Source organism: Sarcophilus harrisii, chromosome 3, assembly GCF_902635505.1.
Source record: "Sarcophilus harrisii chromosome 3, mSarHar1.11, whole genome shotgun sequence".
Taxonomy (NCBI): Eukaryota; Metazoa; Chordata; class Mammalia; order Dasyuromorphia; family Dasyuridae; genus Sarcophilus; species Sarcophilus harrisii.
The window spans coordinates 56,858,005-56,873,081 of NC_045428.1; the positions used below are offsets into that span (position 1 = coordinate 56,858,005).

The window sequence follows — 15,077 nt, forward strand, 5'->3', positions numbered from 1 at the left end:
TTTTACATATTAGTACTGGGGCCACAAAAAGAAACGAAAAAATTCCTCACTTCAAGGATATTACCTTCATTACCTTGAACATTGGTTATTGCTTTTGTCAATGGGAAAATATGAATTGAAGACAGATTTCAAAAAGCCAGATCACATGGCAAATATCCTTTTCAGTTTTTGACCCTGGATTCACATAGCTACAACTATAATTTGGGCAACAGTTGCATTTTACCTAGTATGACACTATTTTAAGAGAACAGTATATATATGTTATTTGGGCTTCATTTCTCTCAGTGTGCACTTTGAGACTCATAGGTTTCTTTAATGTACTAAAGAGCCATTTATACACAATGGGAAAAAATTGGTCAAAAAGATAAATCTCAAGATTGGAAACAAATTGTTAATAATGACCAGAAAAAATGTTCAACTTGCCATATCTTTCATTTCTCAGCAGAGAAGTGGTAGATTATAAGGGGAGAATAAATTGCCCAACTGTCAGACGTGGCCAATGTTTCCATTTGTTTTGGTTGATTGTTTGTCACAGAGAAGCATTCCTCTATATAGGAAAGAGAGAAAATCAATGGGAAGTGACTATGATAAAAGAATTTTAAAAGATCATCAAAAAGACATTTTAAAAGAAAAAATTGGAACCTCAATAATAAAAGATACAAATAAAAATAATTTTGAGGTACCACTTTACACCCGTTAAATTGCCCCCAAAATTAAAAGCAATGAAAATTGGTATTGGAGAATTGTGAAGGAGTTAATGGGAATTTTTTGGTAATCAGTCTGTCAGTATGCAACAATTATTATTCTCTAATCCAATAAATCTAAAATTGAATACTGAAAGTGTTCAAGAGGTTGATATTCAAATATTTTCATAGAAACATTACATATAAGGAGAAAATCTGAACAAAAAAAAAAACCTCAAAACAACAATAGAGGAATAGTTAGTTAAGTTGTAGCACTATTCATGAAATGGGTTATTATAATGTTGTCAAGTCTGACAAATTAAAAAGACTAAGAAATCTAAAAAAATCATTATGAAGTCCTACAAAGAAAAAAATAAAAGAAAAGCAGAATTAGAAAAAGGAATGGAATACATACTAACTACAATCATATGCACGTCATTCCAGAATAAGGTGAATTTGAGCATGATTTGGGCATGAAGATTGATATAGTAAGCAAATTAAGAGAGCAAAGGAGAGTTTACTTCTCAGATCTTTGGAGAAAGGAGGAGCTTATAAACCAAAGAATTAGGGGACGTTATGAAATGCAAAATGGACAACTTTGATTACATTAAATTAAAAAGATTTTTCACAAACAAAACTAATAGAAACAATATTAAGAGGAAAGTACAAAGCTGGGGGAAAAAATTACAGCCAGTGTTTCCGATAAAGGTATCATTTCTAAAATATATAAAGAATTGTGTCAAATTTATAAGAATACAAATCATTCCCCAGTTGACAAATGGCCAAAGGATATGAACAGACAATTTTCAGATGATGAAATTAAAGCCATCTGTAGTCATATGAAAAAGTTCTCTAAATTACTATTGATTAGAGAAATGCAAATTTAAACAACTCTGAGGTACTACCACATACCTCTCAGATTGACTAAGGTGACAGGAAAAGTTAATGGTAAGTGTTGGAGGGGATGTGGGAAAACTGGGACACAAAACTATTGTTGGTGGAATTGTGAAATGATCCAACTATTCTCAAGATCAATTTGAAACTGTGCCATAAGGGCTATCAAAATATATATACCTTTTGACCCAGCAGTGCCACTAGTGGTTCTGCATCCCAGGGAAATCATAAAAGAGAGAGAAGAGCTCACATGTGCAAAAATATTTGTAGAGGCTCTTTTTGTGGTGGCAAAGAATTGCAAAATGAGTAGATGCCTATCAATTGGGGAGTGGTTGAATAAGTTGTGGCATATAAAAGTAATAGAATATTATTGTTCTATTAAAAAATATGAACAAGTTGATTTTAAAAAGAACTGGAAAGATTTACTTGAACTGATGGTGAGTGAAACAAACAGAACCAGGAACACATTGTAACGAACAGCAAGACTGTACGATGATCAATTATGAAAAACTAACTACCATCATGTGAAGGAAAATGAGAATAGACAAATGATTCAAATGGGAATTTAGAGGGAATACCGGAATTAGTATTATATTTTATATGTTTAATTTAAATGTAAAACTTTGCTACATGAATTCAGTTCATAGGATCTTGGAACAAGAATTGGAAAGAACATCAGAAGCCATCTAGCTCAAATCCCTCATTTTACAAATGGGGCAACTGAGGCCCAATAAATTTAAGTGACTTTCCCAAAATAACGTAGGTCTTAAGTAAGCCTCAGAGGCAAGGTTTGAACCCAAGTTCTCTGACTCAAAAGCCAGTGCACCTTACATTGTATCACATTGTCACCTAAATGGTAAGGTTTTTGTTTGTTTGGGATTTTTTTTTAAACATTTTAAAATGAAAATTTACCTCTGGGTGATATTGTTGGGCTCATCAATATTTCATGCAGTAGTAGAACAAGTAAAACTGAACTTTACCATGGGAGAAAAGCCTTATAATTATCTGACAAGAGATAGCTAATCTAATATATATAAATAAAATAGTATAGAAAGGCATTGGGATATTTGGCTTAATTTCACTCTTATTAAAGTCATTGAAATTATCTTGATTTTTTTTCCTTCTGTTAATGTGTGTACTGGAATTATTTTCCATAGAGACAAAATGATTGTATCCCCAAGTGTTGTTAAATTTATTTTACCATCAAAATTTCTGTGTTTATTTAATTTTTAAAATATTAGTAATTTAATTAAAGAGAGAAATTTATTTCTAAATCAAAAGGAACCCATTGCAAATGAAATTCATGTCCTGTGGAGAGTAATTCTTTAATAAGAAAAATGGTTAACATCTTACACCCTGCCCTGAAGCTTAGAAAGTAGAATCATTCATTCTTAAATTCAATACAAGAGGAAAGAGCTACATGCAATAAATTTTCCTGAATTTAACTTTTATTTGTAAAGTCATGAACTTAGTAGAAATCTGGCCTTCTGAAATGATAAACTTAACTATGTCACTCATGTCATATTTTTATTGTTATTATTTAATCATTTCAGTCATGTCCAACTTTTTATAAGTTGGACTCATTTATAGTTTTCTTGACAAATTCTTGGCAAAAATACAGGGTGGTTTGTCATTTCCTTCTCCAATTCATTTACCAGATGAGAAAACTGAGGCAAATAAGATTAAGAGACTTGCCCAGGGTCACACAGATATTAAGTGTCTGAGGCTGGATTTGACCTCACGAAGATGATTCCTCCTTACTTCAGACCTGGTACTTTCTATCCATTTGTCATATTTAACTTTCCAATAATGAATTTTAGGAAGTGCTTGAGATATATTTCATATGATTGCTAAATGCGGGAGGATGCAACATAGCTTGACTTTCTACCATGAAGATGAGTTTGTATCTTGGTTTGTTTGTGTTTTTTTTTTCTTCAGCATTCCTGGTTCTTCTTTGATATTATCTCAAAGTCGATGGCGCAGCACTTGGTTGACACAAAGAAAATTGAGGTAAAACTGGATATCAAATAAGTGTCTATTCTTACAAAGTCAGTAAAAGAACTGGAGCTCATAAATAAGCTCTTTCTTTAAAAAACATGGTTGCAGTGTCATATGGCCCTATGATCTGAACCAGGAAAAAAACCAAGATAACCTCTCCAACATTTAAATTGAATCCCAAAATTCCAAATTCAAATGAAAGATGAAAAACCACATAAAATCTGAGTACATAAAATTGGGTTTATAAGTATTCTTAAGTTTGATATCATATAGACAAAGCTTTCAGATAAATTACTAAATGTTTAACTTTTTTATCTAGTTGACGGTATCAGATTACAGGATTAGTAAGATTCTCCTTCACTTCAATTATGGCTGCTGGATACTTTCTCTTCCCCAGGTCATGGCATAATTTTGGGGAAAGATCACTGGCCTTGGGAGTTGAGAGACATGATTGCTGGCTATGACGTTTACCTTATGTAACCATAAGTAATAAATTAGTTGATTAATTATGGTAACATATAGATAGTATTTAAATAGCACTTTAAAATACTAACATAACTATTATCTCATTTTATCCTCACAACAACCCTGAGATCTATGTGCTATTATTATCTCTATTCTTTATAGATAAGGAAACTGAAGGAGACAGAGTTTAAGTGACTTGACCTTTGTCTCACAGATAGTAAGTGTTTGAGGCAAGAATTCAGATCTTATTGACTCCAGATCTAGGATGCTATTCTCTGTGCTGCCTTGCTACTACTTAACCACTTATAGCATTAGTTTCTTCTTCATTTAAAATGAGGCTAATATCACTATATGAATGGTTATTGTGGCCAAAAAAATCTCTTTCTAAACCTCATTGTATTAAATAACATGTAAGTAATGAAGCAGGAACTGTGAATTACTGGACCCACTTCAATTAAAAAACCTATAACCTTGGAGGACTTTCAAGGAACCCATTAAATATTCTCAGATATAAATTTACAACATCTGATAGTCATCTTGAGGTTTTGGCCCATGTTTTTTATCCACAGAACTTCCCCCAGAAACTATGGTATAAGTAGGAACCATGAAGATACAACTGAAGCACCATACAAATTGATTTCTTTAATCACTGGATTTGGAATCAAGAAGTCATGAGTTCAAATCTAACTAAGAAACTTTTAGCTGTGTAACACTAGGCAAGTTGCTTAATCTTTCATTGCCTGAGTTTCCTCATCTATAACATAGAAGATGATAATAGTACCTACCTTCCAGAGGTGTTCTGAGGATCAAATGAGATAATAATTGTGAAATACTTTGCAACCTTTAAAGTGCTACATAAATGCTAATTATTTTTTCTTATTCAAGTACTTGGAGATCCTGAAGAAAAGAATAAAAAAAACTCAATGGAATAAATGATATTGATTTGAAATTAAAATGAAGATAATCAATTAATTGAATGACCAATGAAAAATTATATATATATATATATATATATATGTGTATATATATATATATTCTTTTCAAAATGGTATTTTATTTTTCCAAATACATGCAAAGATCGTTTCCAACATTCACCTTTGCAAAACCTTGTATTCCAAATTATTCTTTCTCTTTTCTCTCCTCCCTTCTCCCCAAGGTAGCAAGCAATTTAATATAGGTTAAACATGTGCAATATATTTTCTTGGTCTTATAATATGGTCCTCAAAATAATATTATTTAATACAGGATTAACAATTAGGATTAATTAAATAACAAGATACAGCTAATTAGAATTACAGTCTTCTAAAAACGGAGGCGACTCAGATATCTAATCTGACCCTCTCGTTTTTCAGATGAAGAAATTCTCAAGACCCTGAGAGTTAAGAGATGCACTTCAGATTCCATAAATAGTAAGGGGCAGAAAAAAGATTCTTAATCCCCAACCTATTGATTTGAATTTCAGCACTCAATCCCTTACATGAAATTAATATGATAGATTGCATTTTAAGTTAACACATATGTCCCATTTTTAAATACATAATCTGCTTTGTTTAGCTTCCACGGGCTCAGAGGTTTCCTTACTCTTACCAAAGTGAACTGGATGCACTAGTAATGATCATCTCAGACCATGTGAGTTGGAAGTACAAAGAGGCTGTTGAAGAAACAAGAAGAGCAAACCAGAGTGTTGCCAGATTTCTTAAGGTAAATAAAATTTCTTTAAGGTAAATAAAATGTCAAGTTGAGGTTCTGCCATCACTTTTGCTATCACAAATTCACCAATTCCTAATTAGTACATCATAGTTTACAATGATCATGCAAATCCTTTATCATTATCTAAACATGTGAAGAGCCTTTTCTCATAGGTGATTTTTATCAAACAACTTTTTTGGTCTTATGTTTATGTGGTTGTGGTTGTTTTCAGTTTTAAAGTCTCAGTGAAAAAAAAGACCAGGTACTAATCCAACTGATGTGATAGTCATGTCACACCACAGGACTGACTCCCAAGGGTGCCTATATTTCAACTGTGAGAAAAATCTGTTGCTTGGCAACATCATCCTCCTATAGCATTCATAGTATCACAGGATTATAGAACTGGACCATACCCTAGCAATTACCTAGACCAACCCTTTTCATTTTGCACATAAAGAAACTGAGACCCTCTGAGCTCTCCTACAAAATACTTTCAGAGAGAAAAGGGGATGGGAAGTGTAGCTAGGTAGCATAGTGGATAGTGCATAGGCCCTGGTGTCAGGAGCACCCAAGTTCAAATGCAGGTCTTGTGTGACCCTGGGAAAGTCAATTAATCCCAACTCCCAAAAAATAAAATGCTTTCATTCTGAGACTGAGAACCACAATGGCATGGTAAATTAAAGTCTGGTTTTGAATCAGGATGACCTGTATTGGTTTCTTGCCTCTATGAATATAAATATTGCCTCTATGAAACAAGTAACCTTTCCATAGCCAGGCAACTCTATTATACTGTAAATTACAAGTAAAATGCCCATCTGTATCAATGGAGTTTTCATATTACCAATTCCTTACACTGATGAAGTAACAGGTTCAGACAATAAAAAATCCTAATATACTGGTTTTTTTCCTTACTCTTAACATTTTGGATGCTTTATAATAACAGAATAGGTCTTTTGCTTTTGTATACTTATTAAATGAATTAACAAATGTTCTAATCCCTTTCCCTTCCTGTTCCTTCAAATATAAAACTTCTCTATCTCTTTGCTTCTATCTCTCTGTATCACACACACACACACACACACACACACACAATAATTATTAATATAGTTAGGGGTAGGATAGAACTAATGAAATCCTGGTATTATAGGATTAGGTAGTATTTTTACCACACCATGTGAAAGAAGATGCTGCAAAGATGAAAGTAGACCTGGGAAATAAAAAGCTAGTTAAAGGAGATGGTAAGTGAGAAGAGGATCTAGATTTCTACACCATAGCTTAAAATATATAAGGGGTGGGCATGGAGCTACAGATGGAATGAAGCAAAAATGTTTTTTAATATTCTTTCATTTCTTCTCAAAGGTTTAAAGATAAAAGGGAAACGGAGAACACTACTTACACATATGTCTCCTTAGCTAGCAGTTAGAACATAAGAAGAATAGTAATAGTAACAACCAATAATTTATAAGACAAAATCCAAAGAAGGAGCTAAAGTCTCATATCTATAGACAAATGCATGAAGTACGATCATCATTGGGTATTTTTGCTAAATTGGTATTCTTTACAAGGGTGGAATTTATTCTGGAGGAGGTATGGCATGTTGGAAAAAAAGAGAGAGGAGTGGAAATGTACATGATAACTTTGTTGTATATGTAAAAGGAAAAGCAAGTTGTTTGTCATAGATTTGTGGTTTCATGTGCAATCATCTTTTTGTTGTACTGTGATGAAAATGCTTATTTTATTCCATAATTTTTGGAAAATTAATTTTTTAAAAAAGAAAAAGACTATGACATAGAACAGAAATTATCCATAAGACTTATTTTTTTAAAGTAGGCTAGAAAGTATAATTAAGGGGGACAAATATGACCTCATAGTTATTACCGAAATTTCAGGACTCAAAATAAGAATATGATTCTAAGAATAAATATAAATTATTCAGAAGAAATAGAATAAGTAAAGAGGAAGGAGAACAGCATTGTAAATTAGGAGGGTGTATTCAAGATGAGAAATTGAGAATGCTCCAGGGATCTGTCTTTATACTCTTCTGTTTGACATTTTTATCAGTGACTTGGATGAAGGCACGGCACTTATCAAACTGTCAAGTGGCATATATCTAGGAAGTATATCTAACACATTAGGCAACAGTATCAAGATCCAAAAAGATTGCAACAGACTAGAAGGCTGAATTGAATAGGATGGAATTTAATAGAGAGAAATGTCAAGTCCTACACTTGAGCTCAATCAACCTCATAAGTGCCAGATGGAGTAGATGTGGCTAGACAGAAGTTTGTTTGAAAATGATAGGGGCTTTTAATGGAATTCTAATTCAGTGTGATGTAAACACCTGGAAAAGCTAATAAGATCTTAATCTATTTTAGAATGTACATTCTAGATTGTACATTTAGATGTATTGTCCAACACGCATATAGTAAGAGTACCACTATATTCTGGCCTTTGTCTAACCCCATTTGAAATATTGAGTCTGGATATGGAAATATGATTTTGGATATCATATTTTAGAAAGGATTTTGACTAATGGGAAAGTCTTCAAAGAAGGCAACCAGAATATTGGGGCTATAAGGAAGAGGAACTGAAAGAACTGGGAATGTTTGACATAGAGAAGCAAGGAGTTTGTTGGGTATAAGAGGATAGCTTTTTATAGGTACATGAAGAGCTGTCTGTGGAAGAGTAGTTAGGCTTTGTTAACTTGTTGAAGTTTACAAATTTTTACTTAAGATAAGGGAAAACAATTGCAATTTTTTTTAGTCGTATCCCCATTCTTGGCAAAGATACTGTAGTGATTTGCCATTTCTTTTTCCATCTCATTTTATAGATGAAGAAATGAATCAAATAATGTTAAAATTACTTACCCAGAGTCACTAGTAAGTTTCTAAGGCCAGATTAGGAAGAGACATCTCCCTAACTCCAGAGTTGATACTCTATCCATTGTGCTAGCTAGCTACCCTCTAGAATTTCTAATCAGAGCTACCCAAAAGTGGCATGGGATGTTTCAAGAGGTGGTAGGTTTCCCCTCCCCAGAGTCCTTAATGTTGATACTGAATGACCACTTGTTACTGTGGATGCTCCCAGATCAACATTACCAATATTGTAGAAAGGGGATTCTCAGTTGAGTATCAGTTAGAATAGATGAACTTTACACTCCCTTCAAAGATTTGAGTTTGAGTAATTCTATATAAAATGTTGAATAAAACAATACATTAAGAATGAGCACAATCATTCCAAAATTACCAACTCATTCTCCTTGAATCTTAAAAATTAAAAGATAAGTCACCACAGAAGGCAATGGAAAAGACTTCATTCTCAATAATGTTGGTTTTAATTACCTTTATCTTCTGTACTATATGTTTCCTCCACTATCTATTTGTATTTCATTTATACAGAAGTTACTGCCAGGAGTAGATAAATCAAGAACTTGAGTGATACTGGGGTGCGGAAGCACAAGGAAGAAATGAAAAAAGGGTGGACTGCAAAATGCAATCAGATATTAAAAAGAAATTTTTGTGCATCATACATTATAAAAACTTATCTGTCTCTCATAACCAATCCCTTAAATGAATATTTTAAAGACCTTGTTGTTCTTTGCCAGTAGGAATTTTGATGAATTACTTGACTACACTAAACCTAAATTTATTCATCTGTAAAATGAAGGAATTAAAACCTTTAAAATTCATTTCAGCTTGAAATCTATGGTCCCATCATGTCTATCATTCCTCTAGTTCAACTACAATTATCTAAATACTATAATATTTTTTTCTTCTTGATCAGATGATAAAAGAAATACAATCATAACACTTCATCTTCAGTGGCTTATAGACACAGTTGAGCTGATTTTCATAAGAATAAATAAATCAACCAAGTTCTCTTAGGACCAGTATTCTATAGTACTTTAAAATGTCCCATGTGTTTCGCTTTCTCTTGTTAAAGAAATGAATGTTAAAAATTGAGATGAGAGAGAGAGACATTGAGAGAGATAATAGATTGAGAGATCAACAGAATGATGATAATTATGAAGATAGATAGACAGATGGATGATGAGAATGGAGATAAATTAGTAGATGATGGAGACAGAGATGATAGAGAAAGATAGAAAGATGATAGACATATAAAGAGATAGGGGATACAGAGATACTGAGATATATAAGTAGATAGATAAACAGACTGACAAATGGAAGATGGGGATGGACATAGATTGATAGATGATGGAGACAAATAGATTATAGAGAGACAGAGATAGACAGATGAGAAATCTATTAGAGAAAAAGAGAGAAAAGGGGGAAGGGACAAGAGATGAGATGATAGAAACAGATGACAGATTGATTGATATAATTTGAGGAAGGCAGTCCCATTCCAAAAGGCATTAGAAAAATGTCTTTTGCAATCTTGGTACATAAGGATGTACAGTGTTGTGCATTCTTTAACAAAAGAGAGAGATGTGAACAATGGGGGAGTCCAAAAGTAAGAGGGAAACAATCTTCTAACCAGTAGTTACCTCTCCTGATTGTGTCTCCCTGACAGTGAGCTCCTTAGCAAATCCAGAGCTATTTTTACTTGAGTTCAGCTACCAGGACAATTTCTAATAAGAAAAATCATCCTAAATTATGGTATCTTAAATGTGAATACTTGCAAAGTACTTTCTCCCAACAGTCTTATGATACAGATTGTGTGAGTCTCCATTTTATATAAAAAGTATGATAAAGTGATTTGAACAATGATAAACCTTAATTAGTGTTAAGAGTAGCAGTCAAACTGAGATCTCTCTGGAAGTCCTTTGCTGTGCCCCAGTGTCTTTAAAATAATAATAACAGTTTATATTAATATGTGCTTTAAGATTCCCAAAACATTTTATCTAAATCAGTTTTTCCTGTTCAATCTGTGAGAAACTGAAGCTGACAAGGTTGAAGTGGCTTTTACCTGTGATAATTCAGGTAATAGAAAACAGAGAAGGTTGGAGTTCAGGTCCTTCCTGACTCCAATATTCTTTCTATGGCTCCTTGTTTTCTTAGGAGGGAATGATATGAATAGTGATAAGTAAGGGGGGGGTCACTCTGCTTGCTTTTCATTACTCATAAAGACTTATCAACTTTTCTTGACAACCACAATTTCACTGTTCTTGGGTTTCATTCAATTACCCTTTAATTTTGTGGCAGAGGGTTGTGGGAGCCTGAATGCAGCCTACCCATGTGATTTGCTAGTCCTCTTTCTAACTTACTCAGCTCATGCTTGCGTATGATACAGTGCATCTCTCATTCAATTCACTCTCAATGAAGAAAAAGATGTTTTATTTACATAATCTGGTGGATGGTCCAGAAGACAATTATGCTGGTTTGATTTGGCTATCACTTTTCAGATTTGGGAAAATCACCAGTGGTTTAAATTTTCATTTCCAAAAGTGATTTATATTTAATGGAGAAGATTAATATAACCATAATTCATATCTCTATGGTGCTTTAAGGCAGGACTTCTTAAACTTTTTCTACTCACAATCCCTTTTTGCCCAAGAAATTTTTATGTGATCCCAGGTATATAAAATAGATATATACAAATCAAACTTTTTTATAATAAATTATAATTTTAACCCCTACATTAAATTAAAAAGACCCCATATAGAGTCATGATCCACGGTTTAAGAAGCTGGACTTTCAGGTATGCCAAAGTGTTTTTTCTTATAACAGTCTTATTTTATAGGTCATTTAAATTCCATTGTACAGATGAGAAAGCTGAGGCCCAGGGAGGTCAGATGACTTAAAACTAGAATCAAATATGGTAGACAATCCCATGTCTCCTGACTTCAAGTTCAAGGGGTTTTTTTCATATTATACCACACCACTCCTTTACCACCTTAAAACCTTTTGTATAAACAAAAGATAAAATATGGTTATAAACAAAAAAGAGAAGTGGAAAAGAAATATGTTGCTCAGCTGCTCATTTTCAAACGATATTATAAAAATTAATAAATGGATATTTTTAACTTGCTTTTTTCCATATGTTTGAACAATTACCACTTTGAAAATAACATTTCATACAAGTCTTGAAGTATTTTAAAAATATTTTAATTATACTTCTGTATAAATGACACACTAGGTTTTTAATCTATTTAAATTTATTTGAATGTCAACATCAACATATTCTTATCTTATTATTCCTTAGCGCTGCTTTACATTTTTGGATCGTGGATTTGTATTTAAAATGGTCAACAACTATGTAAGCATGTTCTCCTCAGATGATCTCAAGGTAAGAATTATCTGTAGAAATAATAATATTTTTAAATATAGGGTTCTTGGCTGGGTGGTAGTGCATTGAAAAAGCTGAAGCTAGAAGGTCACTTGACTTAGAGAGTTCTGATTTGCAGTAGAACTAAAGCTGATCAAGTAGACCCACTAAGTATGGCACCAGGTGAGACCCCAGGAGAAGAAGGCCACCAGGCTGTCTAAGGAGGAATAAACTAACTCACCTAGATCCATGGGAGCTAGTTAAGCAGTCATTGTTGGAATCAAGTTGGGAAAAGGCCATGGCATTGCCAACCTCGATAAGAAGGCAGGCCTACTGTCAATAAACACAAAAACAAACAATAAGTAAACAGATAAGTGAGAGAGACAGAGAGAAAATAAAGACATAGATATATAAATGACTAACTAAAATAAAACGATATTCCAAGTACAACTGCATAAATTATTTATACTAAATAAAAGTTATATATCAAGACAAATAACCTTTTTCTAAAGTAGTATATCTAGTCTCTTTCCTTCCTGCCTAGATCTCAAGGGAATATTGATAGTAGATGCACAGAAAAATAGATAGATGAAAATAAATGGATGCTAAATAGATACATAAATACATTAATGAATAAATATATACAAGACTGAATAAAATAGGTCTTCAAGTACAACTGCATAAATCTTGACTGGATTAACCTGTTATTGATATGAAAGAGATTATATTTCAGGATAAATGACCCTTTTTTTAAAATTATATATTCAGTCTCTTTCCTTGCTACCTAGGGTTGCAAGGGTGAACTGACAGCACCGCCCTTCTACTCCAAAGTGAACTGGATGATCAAAATATAAGGAATAGGGAATACTTTGACCATCTATAGCTCTCAAAAATGTTAGGGAGTGAGCCACTGAAAGAGTAATAAACTTACATATTGATGAAAATTGGCACAAATACTATCATTTGTGATCTAGACAATCAATTTCCTCTGAAGGCAAAATGTAGTCATTAAATGACAGAAACAAAAGCTGAATTAGCTGTATTATTAGTGATAATCTAAGTGACTCATGTTTCAAGAAAGCATCCTAATGTTTACAAAGAGCTTTTCTCAAAATCACATTGAAATTGGTAGTACAACTATTCTTATAATCATTTTACAAATTAGGAAAGTTAAGCAGAGCTGAAATACCTTACCCATGGTCAAAAGTAAGTAATGGAAAAACCCAAGATTCAAAACCAGATCATCTATGCCAAATCATCATCACTCCATGAGATCACTGCAATTATCTGTAGTTCCTCAGATGAGCTTTTTTAAAGTACTTAGCATAGTGCTTGACACATAGTAGGCACTTAATAAAAATGCTTGTTCTCTTCCCTCTTTCTCTTTCTTCAATTATATCCACTTAGGTAGTTTCATACTTTACCCAAAACTCTCCTAAAAAATAATCCAAATATTGCCAAATCACAGCCATTGAGAGTGAGAACATATCTCCTGATTCAGCTAAAAAAAAGAACAACAAAATTCATTGATATCCATCTTACCTTCACATCTAACTCTCGATACAAACATACCACTTCTTGGGGAGATCTGAGGTAACGTAGACTGGATGTAATGAAACCTGGATGTAAAGTCAGAAGCTCTAGGTAAATTATTTTCTCTCTGAGCCTGGTTCCTCATCAGGAAAATAAGGGGGTTAGACTAAATGGCATCTAATGACCTAGTCTTACTCTAGATTTTTCATTTGAAGTTAGTCAAAACTCATTTTGAAAATAATCAATGCAAGTCTGAATTCTGTATTTTATCTTGACTTGTTAGAGTTAGAACTGAAAGAACTTTATAGAGATCATCTAATCCAAAGCCTCATTTTATAGACAAGGAGGTTGAAGCTCAGAGAAGGAACATCCTTTGCCCAAGGTCACATAGGTAATAAATAATTGAGCGAAGATTCAAAAGATAAACCCCATTCCCATCTCTTTAAATTAGTGTTTTTCCCAGAACACCACACTCAGTGCTTATAAAGTTTTGAGCTACAGCATAGAATAAATGTTTGCAATATAAAACAATGAATATAGTAATCAATTACATTCTTCATTTGTTATTCAATTGTGAAGGATCAGTCTTAGTAAAAATCCTGCATGATGATTACAAGTTTAGAAAATATGCAGTGAGATTGTCAGCTACAAATGAAATTTTAAAACATTTGTTGAAATTAAATGTTATTTACTAGCCAACCTTAATGCATATAATGAAAGACATAAAATATAAGTCAAATAAACAAATGATTTGCATGAACGGGGTGGATATAAATGAGACCCTAACTAATGAATATCTTCCAAGTTCATTTAAGAATCTACAATTCTATAATTTTCTCATTCTATTCATACCATCCTACTGGAATATTTCTGGCTTATGGCTTAAATATGCCATAGATTACTCTTTTATTAATTATTTTTAATGTATTTGTGTTTTCTTACATTTATTAATTATTAATTTCTGTAAAATCACTTAGATTCACAATCTCTCTAGTCCAAATTTGGGAAGATATTCCAGGCTGAGGTACTGTGATCCAATGGAAAGAAGATTGGATTTGGACTCAGAAAAGCTGACTTCAAATCCCAGATTTGCTCCTTGTTCTCTGTGTGACTTTGAGCAAATAAATCATTTCACTTTTCTCAGCCTTGGAATTTCTTTCTCCAAGGCAGTTAGATTAAAAGCTCTCCCCAGACCTTTCCAGGACTAAATCTAGGATCTTGTGTGTATCTGATGATCAATTCTGAATCCTTTGTCTTTTATTGTGTAGAAAATATCCTAAATTTATTTTTGGATATTCCCTATGGCTTCATTAGGTCAGGAAAGTGCTAATATAATACCCTGATATAATATAACAATAATATAATATCCTAAACCAAGGAAAAGCACAGGCAAAATAACTTGATCTTTTTTGTCAAAGCTGTCCTATGGAATGATATTTCCATACTTCAGTGTATCAGAATTCCACGTGTAACCATACCTTCTTCCAGTGTAGACTGCAAAGTTTCCACACCTTATTCAGAAGCTCCAAGAATTGCTGTGCACGCCATAATTCATCACCTCTTGTCCAACTTCTAGCAATGAGTTAT

The 15,077-nt window shown here is 32.9% G+C and overlaps 1 protein-coding gene across 11 annotated transcripts in view; it reads left to right on the top strand.

Annotated features, from left to right (window-relative positions):
• The window catches only part of DOCK10 (dedicator of cytokinesis 10), a 335,847-nt gene that overhangs the window by 253,403 nt on the left and 67,367 nt on the right, over positions 1 to 15,077 (top strand). For all 11 annotated transcript variants that reach the window (XM_031957956.1, XM_031957958.1, XM_031957952.1 and 8 more), the window contains exons 27-29: positions 3,516 to 3,587; positions 5,595 to 5,741; positions 11,895 to 11,978. In XM_031957956.1, the coding sequence (XP_031813816.1) occupies positions 3,516 to 3,587; positions 5,595 to 5,741; positions 11,895 to 11,978 (303 nt within the window). The remainder of the gene's footprint in view (positions 1 to 3,515; positions 3,588 to 5,594; positions 5,742 to 11,894; positions 11,979 to 15,077) is intronic.